General features: G+C 38.0%; 1 protein-coding gene across 2 annotated transcripts in view; it reads left to right on the forward strand.

Annotated features, from left to right (window-relative positions):
• Positions 1–17,417, forward strand: part of LOC124865666 (collagen alpha-1(XIV) chain-like) — a 189,246-nt gene that overhangs the window by 50,799 nt on the left and 121,030 nt on the right. The window contains exons 6-15 of one of the 2 annotated variants that reach the window (XM_047360966.1): positions 6,523–6,678; positions 7,524–7,643; positions 7,933–8,097; positions 8,305–8,469; positions 10,951–11,102; positions 11,918–12,047; positions 14,450–14,595; positions 14,674–14,815; positions 15,428–15,567; positions 15,848–15,974. In XM_047360966.1, coding sequence (XP_047216922.1) covers positions 6,523–6,678; positions 7,524–7,643; positions 7,933–8,097; positions 8,305–8,469; positions 10,951–11,102; positions 11,918–12,047; positions 14,450–14,595; positions 14,674–14,815; positions 15,428–15,567; positions 15,848–15,974 — 1,443 coding nt within the window. The remainder of the gene's footprint in view (positions 1–6,522; positions 6,679–7,523; positions 7,644–7,932; positions 8,098–8,304; positions 8,470–10,950; positions 11,103–11,917; positions 12,048–14,449; positions 14,596–14,673; positions 14,816–15,427; positions 15,568–15,847; positions 15,975–17,417) is intronic. The other variant, XM_047360967.1, reaches the window with a different exon arrangement.

Raw genomic sequence — 17,417 nt, forward strand, 5'->3', positions numbered from 1 at the left:
TTTGTAATGACTTGAATAAGGGACCGCCTGAACAGGAATTACTTTGCAGACTTTCAGGAATTGGTGTCCAAAAAAATATAAAATTTTAAATATTTTGACAAGTGTGGAAAGGAGGGCACTCTTCTGAAAGCAGGTTAATCCTGAAGAAGGAAAAGGTTGTCACTGTGGGACCATCACCGCTTCTGTCCATCTATTTACATTCCTGTCACTACCCTCATTGTTAATTCCAGACACCAAAATATTATCACAGTGATGAGGAAAGTAAACCTTAGATAAAGAGAGACTGAAATGACAGCACTCTTCATCTGATCCCTCACTAAATAGAGGTCAACAATAAATCAATGCAGACTAGAAAGAACTGTTAATAAAAACCAGAGGGAAACAAAGAAAAATAGAAGAAAGAGGATTGGAAAGTTTTGAAAAGGCGGATAACTGTGTGCGACGCACTGTTTTCTTCTGTGTATTTTGCATTTACAATTCTCACCACTATTTTCATAAATGGAAGTGCGTGTGAATTCCTGAGTGAAGGGGATTATAGAGCAATCATCCTTGCTTTAAGTAGTCTGCTCTATAGGGAAGCCATAGTTTGCAGTGTCTCTGTACTTATACATGTCTGTGCACTATCTGTGAACTCATAAGACTTTTCTTATTTTTAACAGACATTTACAATTCCTGCTTTTCTTCATATTCATTCCTCCAGTGCTATTCAGTGTGTCCCTGTACTCGTTTAGATGTTGGAGCCAACAGTGGCAGTTGCAGTCACATTTTTAGCACAGTCTGCTGCATTCATACACAAGTTCATTCAGTTATTGCAAAGCCGCATAGTTGTTTCTCCTCCAGCTCTGCAGCTATGCACTGTGTGCTGTGAGATGTGAGTTTGGACCTGTTCCCTTCTCGTGAATAACAGGTGGACAGTCTGTCAGCTCCAGGCATGCCTCCTTTGTGTGGTGTGTGTCCAACTGTGTGGTTAGCAGATTGTCTGCTCTCTGGAACATTTTGGGAAAAGGTCAACAAAAGTGATTTGAAAACAGATATTCCCAAATTTAACTAAAAGAAGTGAAATGAAAAGCCAAATGTTGAAACTCTTCAGTCTTTTAAAAATTATATTCTTAGTTAGTAGTTCGTACATAAAAAACAAATTGCGTAGATGTGAAAGTGGCAATAAAGTCAAGAACATTTACAAGGTGTTAAAACCTAAAAATCGGAGGTGAAACGTTAATTAAGTTAATCACAGATGGGCCAGTAACATGAGTAGGTACTAAAATACAATTTTAGATTGGCCATTTATTTAGAATTAAAGAGTGTTTCATCAAGACTATTTAACAACTTAAGTTTACTATGTAAAAAAACATTTTTAGTTTCAGCACTGCTTCCCGTAGTTGGGCTCAGAACCTCACTGTGGGTTATGATAAATCAAGTAGAGACTCATTTGTCATTAAATATTTTCTTGTTTATGTAAGTTCCAGATGATAATGGGAAAAAAACTTTTTTTTATTTTTTTATATCCAAGCACATCTAACTGCATGGTATTTAAAGAATTACTCAAAATCACCACTCAAAAACAGTTTATGCGTTTTTGCTCTGCCCTGCAGTGCAGACCTGTCCATCATCTTAAACATTCAAGGCAATAAAATGGACACCATAACTGCTGCACCACTAAAATCCACATCTAGTATGGACGTGAAAGCAGTTTCTTAGATTTGACTTTAGAGGATATGCAATTAATTTGATAAAATAATGTTTTTCTTGTAGTTTTTACTAAGAAATCCAGCTTCTTTTGATAAGTTGTTGATTTGGTAATACAGCAAATTATACCACAGAACCTTTATGAGTCTGTGCTTTTAATTCAGTTCTTTCCATCTGTCAACCTAATTTATTTTTCACTGTCCTTCTACTCTCCTAAAAACTGCACTTTAACCCAAAGCAGAGCTGTGAGACGGCTCGAGAACAGAGGTGAGCCGAAAGGCAGAGGTGGCTTTAAAAGAGCAGAGGGACCTTTGACAAGGTTGCTGCTACCTGACAGTCAGAAAACGTCTAACAATAAATGAAGTCCACGCAGCGTCCAACAGACTATGGGATTGAATCTATCACAATACTGCAATAAAGCTATCTTTTTGCTTAAATATTTCATAATAATCTACAAATTAACATAACACTTTAATATTGCAATATAGTAGTAGAGCAATAGTGCAACATTACATAAAACAATCAGTAACTATTTATTATATGGGTCCTGATAAATGCAGTTGATTGCACACATAAAGTTTGTGAAAAACAGTAAAATTATAAAAATATCTACTTTAGTTGTTTGACTTTGATGTCAAACTGTCAGAAGATGAATGGCAGCGAAATGTTTCCTTTACCTGACCAGACTGCTTACAGATGTTGTCGTGGATAATGTGAAGGACATGAATTACCTTGATTATTGGTTCAGAGGTAAAACACTAACATTATGACTAGGTTCAGCTGACATGCTCGCCACCCTGCAAACAATAAAAGTTGGGAAGGGTTTGTGAGCTGTGATTAGCTGTAATTACTGACCTTCTAATCATCTGTTTAACAGCTGGATCAGCAAGTATAATGGCTTTGCACATTTAACAATACCCCTCTCCCCAGCTTCTTCTTTCCTAACCTTTCAGTGCCCACACCTTTTTACCCACAGAGTCATTGAATCTGTAGCTGTAAATATATGCTTGATATGAATTGCTTTTGGTTATAGTTACAGTCTAGTAGGAAGAACCTTCAATATGCAATGCTTTTCCACATTTTTTCAGGTCGCAATCACAAACCCATATGTGTTGTCTTGGGAATTATGGTCCCAATAAATGACAAATGGATGGATCAACAGAAAGTTAATGGAAAAGAAAGAAAAATGTTGGCATTTATTTCTGACATCCCTAAGTCAATACTTCAGAAGCTCCTTTCTCTGCAATTACAGCTTCAAGTCTTTTGGGGGTTTGCCTCTACCAGCTTTGCACATCTAGACACTGAAACTGTTAAAGCTGTGATATACAGGGGTTGGACAATGAAACTGAAACACCTGTCATTTTAGTGTGGGAGGTTTCATGGCTAAATTGGACCAGCCTGGTAGCCAGTCTTCATTGATTGCACATTGCACCAGTAAGAGCAGAGTGTGAAGGTTCAATTAGCAGGGTAAGAGCACAGTTTTGCTCAAAATATTGAAATGCACACAACATTATGGGTGACATACCAGAGTTCAAAAGAGGACAAATTGTTAGTGCACGTCTTGCTGGCGCATCTGTGACCAAGACAGCAAGTCTTTGTGATGTATCAAGAGCCACGGTATCCAGGGTAATGTCAGCATACCACCAAGAAGGACGAACCACATCCAACAGGATTAACTGTGGATGCAAGAGGAAGCTGTCTGAAAGGGATGTTTGGGTGCTAACCTGGATTGTATCCAAAAAACATAAAACCACGACTGCCCAAATCACAACAGAATTAAATGTGCACCTCAACTCTCCTGTTTCCACCAGAACTGTCCGTCGGGAGCTCCACAGGGTCAATATACACGGCCGGGCTGCTATAGCCAAACCTTTGGTCACTCATGCCAATGCCAAACGTCGGTTTCAATGGTGCAAGGAGCGCAAATCTTGGGCTGTGGACAATTTGAAACATGTATTGTTCTATGATGAGTCCACCTTTACTGTTTTCCCCACATCCGGGAGAGTTACGGTGTGGAGAAGCCCCAAAGAAGCATACCACCCAGACTGTTGCATGCCCAGAGTGAAGCATGGGGGTGGATCAGTGATGGTTTGGGCTGCCATATCATGGCATTCCCTTGGCCCAATACCTGTGCTAGATGGACGCGTCACTGCCAAGGACTACCGAACCATTCTTGAGGACCATGTGCATCCAATGGTTCAAACAATGTATCCTGAAGGTGGTGCCGTGTATCAGGATGACAATGCTCCAATACACACAGCAAGACTGGTGAAAGATTGGTTTGATGAACATGAAAGTGAAGTTGAACATCTCCCATGGCCTGCACAGTCACCAGATCTAAATATTATTGAGCCACTTTGGGGTGTTTTGGAGGAGCGAGTCAGGAAACCTTTTCCTCCACCAGTATCACGTAGTGACCTGGCCACTATCCTGCAAGAAGAATGGCTTAAAATCCCTCTGACCACTGTGCAGGACTTGTATATGTCATTCCCAAGACGAATTGATGCTGTATTGGCCGCAAAAGGAGGTCCTACGCCATACTAATAAATTATTGTGGTCTAAAACCAGGTGTTTCAGTTTCATTGTCCAACTCCTGTAGTTGCCAGTCTTTTGCAGCCTCTAACAGGTTTACTTCCATGTATTTTGCCCAATTCATCTCCCCATTAGCTCTCCCTGTCCCTGCTACCACCACCATGTCACTATGGTGATGGTGTGTTCAAGGAGAAATGCGCTGTTAGTTCCTTGCCCTGGATACTGTTCTACATGAAGGTCAAGAAGTTTAATTTGATAACGTAACCAGAGTGCCTTCTTTCATGTTTGCTGTGTCTCTCCCTTCAATAGCTTTCTTCTTGCCAGCATTCCATAAAAGCCAGATTTGTGAATTGCATGATTAATTGTTGTCTGTTGACGGATTCTTTTACCTGGGATGTGGATCTCTGCATCTCCTCTAGAGTTATCGTGGACCTCTTTTCTCTTTCTTTGGAAGATGTATTGAGCCGTGTTCTGCAAGATGTTCAAAGCTTGGGATATTGTTTATTGTTTGTTGGTCTCTTAGTCTCAGTGTTGCTGTTTGTCCGCTAATGTTTTCTAACCTCTGAGACCCTATCTTAGTAAGTGACATCAGAAAAAAGGTGGACTTTTTCATTTTTAAACAACTTCGAAAAGCATTTATCATTTACCTTCCACTTCTGTCTGTTTCTGTATTTGCCCATAATACCTCAGTCAAACCTGTAAGACAACAGCAAACCAAAAACTGTCATCCCATGTCTTCTTGCTGTCTCTCTTTCAACTGACGCCTTTAGCAGCTGGCCGGTTGAAAGACAGCAGACAGACGGCTCTATTTGGAAAAGTCACTCTTTAAAACAGATGCCTCTTCAGATGCCTCTTCAGTTTAATGTTGGAAAATCAGCACATATAAACTTTAGATTTTGTTGTGGCATAAGTGGTGCAGGTGGAGTGTTTAAGGTGACACAAACATTATCTATCCAACCTGTGCCAGCCTCCCTCATCAACCTTACATTCTATGCTAAGGCAGAATGATAAATGTAACCAACTTCCCTTTTATTTTAGCAGAGATGATAGAAAACAGTTTGGATGACTTTGTTATAGTTAGTACTAGCTAAATAATCTACATTGACTCTCTAATATTTATCCTAATCCCTAAAACATACTGCTCTGAGCAAAAAGCAAAGTCATAATTCACATTCCCTGCAGTCTGCATCCTCTTTTATAGCTTTTCTTCACAAGCACATAAATCTCATTGTCAGCATGTTTTGGATTGTTCTCCATTACCTCTGTAGAGCAGAACGTTATCTATGACACAAACTTAAGCGAATACAGTCATTTCCAGGATATAAGACTGGGAGGGATGTCATGATAAGCTTTATTGAATTATAAAGCATGGACAAATGTGAGTGTAAGTATGTGTTTTCATGTGGTACTCAGGTTGTGTGGACATAAGTTATAAAGTCCAGATAAAGGCTTGATGCTGTAAATCTTTCACTTTTTCATTGGGGAATAGATTTGGATATAAGTTCCTCATAGAGAAGCAGTACTTTTATTTGCTGTGTAAGTCCACTCACACTAACTTACAAAGGGTTTCCAACAGTCTGGAAAAGTATAGAAGTTGGTAAAATAATTTTCCATCCATCCATTAGTAACCCTTCGTTCCTTCCTTCGTTCCTCCGTTCATTCGTTCGTTCGTTCCTTCCTTCGTTCCTTCCTTCCTTCCTTCGTTTGTTCCTTCCTTCCTTCGTTCTTTTCTTCCTTCGTTCCTTCCTTCGCTCCTTCCTTCCTTCATTACTTCCTTAATTACTTCATTCCTTCGTTCATTCGTTCCTTCCTTCCTTTGTTCCTTCGTTCATTCATTCATATGTTTTAGTCTGATTTTTGCTAGTTCCATCTTTAAAGTAGAAATATTTGCCACAGATTCATATTGAATTATTTTTGGTGTAAAGACTGATAACTCAACTCTGTATATTTGAGGAAGGTTTTAGATGTGGATTTTTAAACTTAAAATTGTCTATTAATTCAACTGTAAGGCAGTTTTCCACAATGGATTCAAAGAAACTCAAAAAAATATAAATTAATTATTTTTTTTAACTTACATCAAAATATTTCCAAGGAGATTCAAGCATTCATTGTATTATTTAGAGGTTTTAACATTGGCGTAAAGAATGGTGTGATGAATCTGAATTACTGGATAATTATTTTTCTTAAACCGTTGTGTAACTTTTTTATTTCAACTAATTTCTTATGTTTTGTCTTGCGTGTGTGCATTTTATTATAAGATTGACTTTATAATCAATCTCTTTCTGTTTTTTCTTTTTCTTCTAGCTGATCAGTTTGTGTGCCACACTGAGGCCATTGCAGATATTTTGATCCTGGTGGATGGCTCATGGAGTATAGGCCGAATCAACTTCAGGCTGGTCCGTATGTTTTTGGAAAACCTGGTCAATGCATTTGATATTGGCATTGATAAGACCAGGATAGGTGGGTCCCAACCATTAATGTTATTGAACAGATTGAGAAACTGCATGATTATTGGTGTCATCTCTTTTCACATGTCCTAAGATTTTTTTTCAAAAATGTTTTTTAGATGATCTGGTTTTTCTGTTAAACACTCTACATTATTACTGGTACCCCTGGTTAATATGTGTTTTAATATAGCAACATAATATCAGGCTACAAAAGTGAAGTTTAAAGAATTATTGTTCTAACCATCTTCCTCTTGCTGTGTATTGGTGGCATGATAAACTTGGGTCTTCATCCAGTCTTGTTTCTCATAAGACTAGTTGTTTTAATTTTTCTAGGTATTTCTCTGACCGTAGGTAGCACCAAGCTGAAACAAGTAGCTACCTTGATCTCAGCTTTTTCTGACTTGTGAAGATCAACACACATCTGTCTTACTTAATTGGCATGTTTTCTTGTCTTTCCCGTTTTAAAGGGAGGCTAACTGAAGTGGCCTCTGTGTCACACCATATTTCTACTCCAGGGACACAGAAATTACTGGATTAATAATTAAACGTTACACCAAAATGACCAAATTTGCTTTTTACACATATTAATCATTATTATTAATCATTATTTTCCTTGTTTTATGCCTCACGATTGAATTAAGAACACATAGGAAAGCCTAAGAAGCAATTAAGTTACAATTCTAAGAACTTAAAAATAAAATTTACATTAAAATAAAATAAATAAAATATGAATCAGTTACAAATTCAGGAACTTACTACAGTTCAACTAAGAATCCTACAATTTTGATATTTGAGGCGATTTGTGTTATTCATAGTCTGTGTGCACTAGTCTCCTAAGCTGTTTATGTCTGTTTCTAGGCCTGGCACAGTACAGCGGTGATCCCAGGATAGAATGGTATCTGAATACTTACTCTACGAAAGATGCCGTCATTGATGCAGTGAAGAACCTACCCTATAAAGGAGGAAACACTCTCACAGGTACTGGATATAAATTATGACATCTGCTTTGAAAGTGCACTTCTCGTCTAGCTCTCTTAAAGTTTGAGAACATTGTGTTTTTTGTCTTTATGTTCCCTTTTCTACTTTAAAATCCGAATGGAAAACTTTGACTGCATACTATCCCTCACAAATATTATCTCTTCCTATATTTGGGTAATTTTGAAGGATCTTTTTTTTCTTCTATACAATAGCACTTGCCCGTGAACCTTTTTTTTATTCAGTTCTATGTTCTATCTCCTCCTTTTTATCTCTATAACACTGTCCACAGGGCTTGCATTGAATTTTATCTTGGACAACTGTTTCAAGCCTGAATCTGGCTCACGGGTTGGTGTACCAAAGATTGGGATTCTCATCACAGATGGAAAATCCCAGGACGACGTTGTACCCCCAGCAGAGAGCCTTCGAAAGGCTGGTGTTGAGCTGTTTGCTATTGGTGAGAACAGACATGATTCTGTTACAGCTAGTCTAAAACATTTTTTTTCCTCTAAATTATCATTTTTTTAATCATTACTGACCTGCTGTGCTAAAGTTTATTTATTAGGCCAGTGTCTGTTAGAGCTAAAAAACCAGAGCTGTAAATACAAACACTGTTTCTGCAGTTGATGCTGTGCCAACAATCACACGTTCTTTAATCTTTTAGGTGTAAAGAATGCTGATGAGAATGAGCTGCAGTCCATCGCCTCAGAGCCACATCACACTCATGTCTACAATGTGGCTGACTTCAACATTATGAGCTCTATAGTCGAGGGACTGACAAAGATAGTGTGTGAACAAGTGGAGATCCAAGACAAAGACATAAAGCAGAGTAAGGAACAGGAATGAAAGCAGAGAGACTGCAGAGACCCCGGAGCAGGGGATCTTCTGACTAGCATCCTGAATAATAACATCATCGTACATAATCATTAATCCCAACTGTACGAAGGTCAAAGTAAAGCAAGACATGTTTATCTGTTGAAGCTGAAGGTAATTGAAATTGCTTCACAAAGAGGTAATATAAGAGAACAGATCAAAAATAAGTTAATTTGGTAAATAACTCCCTAAGTGATCAAGTAACCATTTTGCATGGTTATTTCTTCAGCTTTTTGACATTCAATTGAAAGGTAAAACCAGAGGGAAGTAGCTACAACAAACATAGGTAAGATATACAGTACAGACCAAAGGTTTGGACACACCTTCTCATTCAAAGAGTTTTCTTTATTTTCATGACTATGAATATTGTAGCTTCACACTGAAGGTATCAAAACTATGAATTAACACATGTGGAATTATATACTGAACAAAATAGTGTGAAACAACTGAAAATATGTCTTATATTCTAGGTTCTTCAAAGTAGCCACCTTTTGCTTTGATTACTGCTCGCAACACTCTTGGCATTCTGTTGATGAGCTTCAAGAGGTCGTCACCTGAAATGGTTTTCCAACAGTCTTGAAGGAGTTCCCAGAGATGCTTAGCACTTGTTGGCCCTTTTGCCTTCACTCTGCGGTCCAGCTCACCCCAAACCATCTCGATTGGGTTCAGGTCCGGTGACTGTGGAGGCCAGGTCATCTGGCGCAGCACCCCATCACTCTCCTTCTTGGTCAATTAGCCCTTACACAGCCTGGAGGTGTGTTTGGGGTCATTGTCCTGTTGAAAAATAAATGATGGTCCAACTAAACGCAAACCGGATGTAATAGCATGCCGCTGCAAGATGCTGTGGTAGCCATGCTGTTTCAGTATGCCTTCAATTTTGAATAAATCCCCAACAGTGTCACCAGCAAAGCAGCCTCACACCATCACACCTCCTCCTCCATGCTTCACGGTGGGAACCAGGCATGTAGAGTCCATCCGTTCACCTCTTCTGCGCCGCACAAAGACATGGTGGTTGGAACCAAAGATCTCAAACTTGTATTCATCAGACCAAAGCACAGATTTCCACTGGTCTAATGTCCATTCCTTGTGTTCTTTAGCCCAAACAAGTCTCTTCTGCTTGTTGCCTGTCCTCAGCTGTGGTTTCCTAGCAGCTATTTTACCATGAAGGCCTGGTTCCCACAGTCTCCTCTTAACAGTTGTTCTAGAGATGTGTCTGCTGCTAGAGCTCTGTGTGGCATTGACCTGTTCTCTAATCTGAGCTGCTGTTAACCTGCGATTTCTGAGGCTGGTGACTCGGATGAACTTATCGTCTGCAGCAGAGGTGACTCTTGGTCTTCCTTTCCTGGGGCGGTCCTGATGTGAGCCAGTTTCTTTGTAGCGCTTGATGGTTTTTAAGACTGCACTTGGGGAGACTTTCAAAGTTTTCCCAATTGATCGGACTGACTGACCTTCATTTCTTAAAGTAGTGATGGTGACTCGTTTTTCTTTACTTAGCTGTTTTTTTCTTGCCATAATACAAATTCTAACAGTCTATTCAGTAGGACTATCAGTTGTGTACTGTATCCACCTCCTGCACAACACAACTGATGGTCCCAACCCCATTTATAAGGCTTGAAATCCCACTTATTAAACCTGACAGGGCACACCTGTGAAGTGAAAACCATTTCAGGTGACTACCTCTTGAAGCTCATCAACAGAATGTCAAGAGTGTGCGGAGCAGTAATCAAAGCAAAAGGTGGCTACTTTGAAGAACCTAGAATATAAGACATATTTTCAGTTGTTTCACACTTTTTTGTTCAGTATATAATTCCACATGTGTTAATTCATAGTTTTGATGCCTTCAGTGTGAAGCTACAATATTCATAGTCATGAAAATAAAGAAAACTCTTTGAATGAGAAGGTGTGTCCAAACTTTTGGTTTGTACTGTATCTAATCTTTGATTCATAATGTATGTAGCAAAAAAGTATAATTTAAATCCAGAAAAACAATTATTTTCTACTCTGTCTTTACCAAAGTTTACATTGCTGTGTTTACTATACAACACGTGTTTTAGTATACAAGTATAGAAAAGTTATTAATAGACATTATCATTTCTATTCTAAAGTCTTTTGATAACACAGTTAGGGTAAATCTCAATGCTTTTAACACGTAAGTGGTCTTTATCAGGTTTTAAAGTATTTAAATCTAACCTTAAATGTATTCCCACATTAAAAAAATCTCACACTGTCATTTATATGAGATAAAACCAAAATGGAAAGGTTGTGAAATATGAATTACACCCCAAAAAGTACAGGAAATAAATAAGGTATATTTTCTTTTTATCAGGACTGTGTTTCTGAGCTATCCTCCTTCTAAATTTCCTTATTGGTGCATAAAGCTTTAAATGTCATGCATTATTTTTCCATACCTCTACTTTATCCTCCATATTGTGCTCAGAATTTACACCAGCAAAAATGGGAATGCCGCTCGACCTGGAAACTTCAGAGATCACAGCTCAAAGCTTTCGGGTCTCATGGAGTCCTGCGCCTGGAAACGTAGAGAAGTACAGAGTGATTTACCGTCCAACTCAGGGAGGAGAACCACAGGAGGTAAACATTGTCTTCCTATCTGAGAACATCAATTTGTATACTGTTAATTTTTTGTAGAGTACCTGAAATTAAGAAATGGCTGCCTCATTGCAAACGCTTTAATAGTATGAAGCTCTGTATTTTCTTCACTGTCAAAAAATAATAAAGGCCACTAGAGCCAAAAACTAACTTAAAAGAAATATATTGATCAACAATGTGAAGATGTGGCTAAAAGATGCATTCTCTGAATGTGGTTGTAAGGTGTTGTTTGTTTGGGTTTTTTTTTTAATCCAATGGGCTGACTGAGCCTGACATTCAACGTCTGTGTTTACACAAAATTTAGTTGTGATCTACGGGCTTCAAGTCCCCTTTATAATGTTTCTCTGGTCTGAAAAAAGATAAGAAGTGGCCAAAACTTAGCCATTTCTAAAGATGCCCATAAACATCCAACATTTGATTTTTCCAGAGCAATAGTGCACAAAATTATTACATATTTTGTATAAATTAGTTTATTAGGACCAGATGTTCAGTAGTGCATGTGATCACGCATTTCCAGCTGAACGAACCCATACCTAATCATGCTTTATCACAGATATCATGCTTTCAAGGTAGAATACTAAAATATTACATAGATATAGATATTTATATTTTATTCCACAAATACTGTTAGTTTTTACACTTTTTTCAAACACTATATCCTTTTATGCCTTTCTTTCTGTTTTAATACCTCAAATATCCTCGTTTGCAATTTTCCCCCTACATTCCCCTGCCTTATTTCCATACTTCTGTCCCTTTCATCCACCTCTCCTCCTTTGACTTGATCTCCTGCACAACAGGCTATCGTGGCTGGCGGTGAGACTTCAGTGTTGCTACAGCATCTCAGCTCTCTCACTGAGTACCAGCTCGCTGTGTTTGCTGTATATACGGACGAGGCAAGTGAAGCTCTGAGAGGATCAGAGACCACCTGTAAGTTCAGTTTTAGACATATGCAAGACATACTCTGATACAACCTGATAACAGAGGACTTAGTCAACACATCAGAACAAATATCAATAAAAATAACTTTGAGAATGAAGCACTCATTAGTGAGAAACTAATACAATACCTCACCATGAGCACACCATGCCTACCATGAAGCATCGTGGTGGCAGCGTCATGTTGTGGGATTGCTTTTTTTTTTTTGCAAGGACAATCAAACCTGTCAATGTTTATTAGAAGATGGATTGGGCTAAATACAGGGTAATCCTTGAAGGAAACCCGTTAGAGGATCCATAAGGCTGAGGCAATGATGCTAAACGTACAATCAGAGCTACAATAGAATGGTTTGGCATGTTCATGTGTTAGAAAGGCCCAGTCAAAGTCCAAACCAAGATTGACTTGAGAACTTATGTTCACAGATGCTCTCTGACAAATCTGATTGAGCATAACCTGTTTTGTAGGGAAGAATGGGCAAACAATTCAGTCTCTAGATTCGCATAGCAAGTAGAGATATACCCCTTGCAGCTGTAATTTTAGCAAAAAGTGTTTCTACAAAGTATTGACTCACAGGGCTGAATGTATGCATGCCACACCTTTTTTAAATTTTTACTCTGCCTTGTATCATTTATCTTCCACTTCACTATTATGCATTACTTTTGTTTTGTTTCTCATGCAAAATCCCAACAAAACACTTGACAGGTGTAACTTGACAAAGTGTGGAAATGCTCAAGTAGTACAGTATGTACTTTTTTTGCAAAGCACTGTAAACTGTTGAATTTGATCTGCTTTAAGTCGTCTGAAAACTATAGGTCCTATATGCTTTCCTCTGTTAATTAAATTTTGAAAGGCTTCTGCGCAAAGCCCCATTGAATCAAAAAACTTAAGCAGGTGTGACTATGATTATATTATATTATTTAATATTTAATATTAATATTTTTTATATTTTATTAAATAATAATTTGGTCTGTTAAGGGTTGTCCTATCAGCCAAATAAGGCAGTGGTATTAGGACAGTAGTGAAAAAAGTGAAAATAGCTCTGGCATTATTGAACAGCATCAACTCTGCACACACATGGAATGAATTCACACAATTTCTTAAAATACAAGAATTTATTAATAAAAATAAGTCAACTCAAAGTCAAACATATTTCAATCAACAAACTCTTTACTACGCTAAAACAATCCAACTAAACTACCAAGAAGAATGAAAGAATAGGGAAGACTAATGGACTATGTACAATATAAACAAGTTGATTAAAGATGATTGAAAACCATGACCAAAAAGAGTGATGCAACATTACCATGCCATGTTTATGTTTGAGAACCAAGGATTATCTTGAAGAATCTGAAAGTGAAGTTAAGTTAGTCTTGGAACTAACTTAGACTATAATTGGTAAAGCTTCAAACAACCATTCACAATGCAAGATCAGATAAAATATTATTTTAATAAAATAACATTTTAAAGAATGATTTGCTGAATAAATCCAACCCTCTGGATGACTAATTCTCAACGGTGTTTAATTACCTACCTTTATTTATTAAAATAATATTTAATAAATAATATTATTTTGAATAAGAACCAATCTTTTTGGATAAATGAGTCTTAGTGGTGTTTAATTAGCTTCCTTTATTAAAATAATATTTAAGGAAATATTATTAAGGAAATAGAGTAATAGAGTACCAAACAACTGCATACTATTTTGCAAATGCACTTTTGTATATATGTATTTAAGGACATAAAGATATATGCATAAATATATCTTATAACGCATTAAAAAAAAAAAGATAAAAAAACATAAATAAATAAACCAGAGAGCAAAGTGTACCGGAGTCAAATTCCTAGTTTGTATGTAGGAACTTGGCAATGAAGCTGATTCTGATTCTGATTCTGAAATGTTAAAATAATATTTGGAGAAAATATTATTTTGAATGAAGACCAACAACCTTTCTGGGCATATGATCTTTATTGGTGTTTAATTAGTTATCATGTTTAGTAAAATAATATTTAGGGAAATATTATTTCTTAGCTTGGAAACTAACAACCTTTCAGGGTAAATGATCGGCAGCTGAGTCATAAAGTGGGCGAGCACGTGTTCTTAGCCGTTAGCAGTTGGAGCTAACGAAAGAAGCTTGTAGCTTGTCATCAGAATCAAACACATACCTTTAAAAGACCGCTAATAAAGGGGTTAAAATGTATAAGTATGGACGGCGCGTCTAAACTAATCTTCTCTGCCCAAACACTACCTCTTACGTGCACCGTGCTGAGGAGAAGTTGTCCTGGACTAAAGACTAAGACTAAAACCTAAGTTTTTCTTTCAACACCTGGTTTCAAAAACGTATATTGCTTTATTCTTGATAAAATGTCCTGTTTTTGTCTGTATGTGTGTCCAGTGGCTCTCCCACCAGTGACCAGCCTCCAACTGTTTGAAATGACTCACAGCACCATGAAAGCCAGATGGAGCCGCGTGGATGGCGTCTCAGGCTACACAGTGCTCTATGCTCCTCTTACAGATGATGGAGACTTGAACAACAATGAGGTAGAAATAAGAAGACCAGAATGTAAAGTTTTTTTGATTTGTCTGGTAAAGCAAACTTTATTTGTTTATGTTTCCAAGTGTTGTCCCCAGATTAATGTAGGTGATGGAGTAACAGAGTTGGAGCTGGATGGCTTGATGCCTGACACTGAATACACTGTCACTGTTTATGCTATGTATGGAGAAGAGTCCAGTGACCCTATAATAAATCAGGAAACAACATGTGAGTAATGCATGCTCCTACTCAAGCAAAAAGGGTTTCAGTTTGTTTTGTTTTGTTTTGATTGACCCCAATCTTGGTCTCAAGTTACATTCTGAAAGCTGAAAGCAACATCTGAATATACATTAGCCTCCTGTATAGGTAGTCTTATTAATAATATATATATTCATACCAGTCTCATTAATTAGAACAAAAATCTATCTCAAGGGCAATTCTTGCATTGAGCCCTAAATGCACATTTTACATGAAGAAATGACAGGATTAAAACATATTTTTCTCAGAATTGTCTTTCCATTGAGTCACTAGCTATTCTCATCTGCCATTGGCTTGGTTCCTCTCTTTGGAGTTCAGAACTGAATCTTAAACAACACTAAAGTAATATTTGATAATCTGGGTTCTATTTTCTTGCACTAAGAACTAGGGTACAATTAGTTCAAATGAGCAGAAATAGATCATTCACATGCATGTAAGTTTTACAACAGCTTCATAGACTTAACCACTGCATGATTTGAATACCTGCCGGGTCAAATTCCAAAGGATAAAAGCTGATTTTGGGCCAGTGTTATGTCAGAGATGATCTCCGACGCTATTATCCCTATTCTGTTTTCTTGTTAGTACCTCTGAGTCCTCCCAGAAATCTCCAGTTTTTAGACATCACTCATAACTCCGCCCACATCAGCTGGGACCCACCGCCCAGTGGAGTTAAAGGTTACCGCATCATGTGGGTCATGACAGATGGACTGATCACAAAGGAGGTGCGTTGGTTTTTCTCTGTGAAAGATAATTTTAGTATAATTTGTTTAAACATGCGTGCAAAACAGATTTCAAAGAAAGGAACAGAGAATCCAAGGTACAAACAAGAGATTACTCAAAGACATATGTTGCCATCCACATTATTCTTCTAGAAATGTTCTTGATCCCTCAAGACTTCTGTTTTGAAAATTACTTTTGTTGTTTTACCTATTGTGATTGAACGATGAAATTTTCTGCCAGACACAAAATCAAAGTTTTCATGTAGGTGTTTGTTTTGTGCAGACGAAGGTGGGTCCAGTGAATTCCTACCACCTCAGCGAGCTGATGTCTCTGATGGAGTACTCGGTGGCCATCTTTGCTCTGTACAACGAGGGGCAATCAGAGCCGCTCACTGATGGCTTCACAACCAGTACGAAACTTTCAATGTGCATCATGATTGATAAAAGTCATCACGATTCTTTTAATCATTTATCCAGAGGTTCTGTTTTCTCAGACAATAATTAAATGTATCCATATTACATGTGAATTTACAGTGCCTTGCGAAAGTATTTGGCCCCCTTGAACGTTGCAACCTTTTGCCACATTTCAGGCTTCAAACATAAAGATATAAAATTCAAATTTTTTGTGAAGAATCAACAACAAGTGGGACACAATCATGAAGTGGAATTAAATTTATTGGATGTGTCAAACTTTTTTAACAAATAAAAAACTGAAAAGTGGGGCGTGCAATATTATTCGGCCCCTTTACTTTCAGTGCAGCAAACTGACTCCAGAAGTTCAATGAGGATCTCTGAATGATCCAATGTTGTCCCAAATGACTGATGATGATAAATAGAATCCACCTGTGTGTAATCAAGTCTCCGTATAAATGCTCCTGCTCTGTGATAGTCTCAGGGTTCTGTTCAAAGCGCAGAGAGCATCATGAAGACCAAGGAACACACCAGGCAGGTCCGAGATACTGTTGTGGAGAAGTTTAAAGCCAGATTTGGATACAAAAAGATTTCCCAAGCTTTAAACATCCCAAGGAGCACTGTGCAAGCAATCATATTGAAGTGGAAGGAGTATCAGACCACTGCAAATCTACCAAGACCCGGCCGTCCCTCTAAACTTTCATCTTGAACAAGGAGAAGACTGATCAGAGATGCAGCCAAGAGGCCCATGATCACTCTGGATGAACTGCAGAGATCTACAGCTGAGGTGGGAGAGTCTGTCCATAGGACAACAATCAGTCGTACACTGCACAAATCTGGCTTTTATGGAAGAGTGTCAAGAAGAAAGTCATTTCTCAAAGATATCCATAAAAAGTCTTGTTTAAAGTTTAACACAAGCCACCTGGGAGACACACCAAACATGTGGAAGAAGGTGCTCTGGTCAGATGAAACCAAAATCAAACTGTTTGGCCACAATGCAAAACGATATGTTTGGCGTAAAAGCAACACAGCTCATCACCCTGAACACACCATCCCCACTGTCAAACATGGTGGTGGCAGCATCATGGTTTGGGCCTGCTTTTCATCAGGAGGGACAGGGAAGATGGTCAAAATTGATGGGAAGATGGATGGGGCCAAATACAGGACCATTCTGGAAGAAAACCTGTTGAAGTCTGCAAGATACCTGAGACTGGGACGGAGATTTATCTTCCAACGAGACAATGATCCAAAACATAAAGCCAAATCTACAATGGAATGGTTCACAAATAAATGTATCCAGGTGTTGGAATGGCCAAGTCAAAGTCCAGACCTGAATCCAATCAAGAATCTGTGGAAAGAGCTGAAAACTGCTTAAACTCCATTCCTGATTTGTTGTTTATTTATTGATGTTCTCCAACAACCCTTTGAGGCCTTCACAAATC

The sequence above is a fragment of the Girardinichthys multiradiatus genome, chromosome 3, assembly GCF_021462225.1.
Source record: "Girardinichthys multiradiatus isolate DD_20200921_A chromosome 3, DD_fGirMul_XY1, whole genome shotgun sequence".
NCBI classification, from domain to species: Eukaryota; Metazoa; Chordata; class Actinopteri; order Cyprinodontiformes; family Goodeidae; genus Girardinichthys; species Girardinichthys multiradiatus.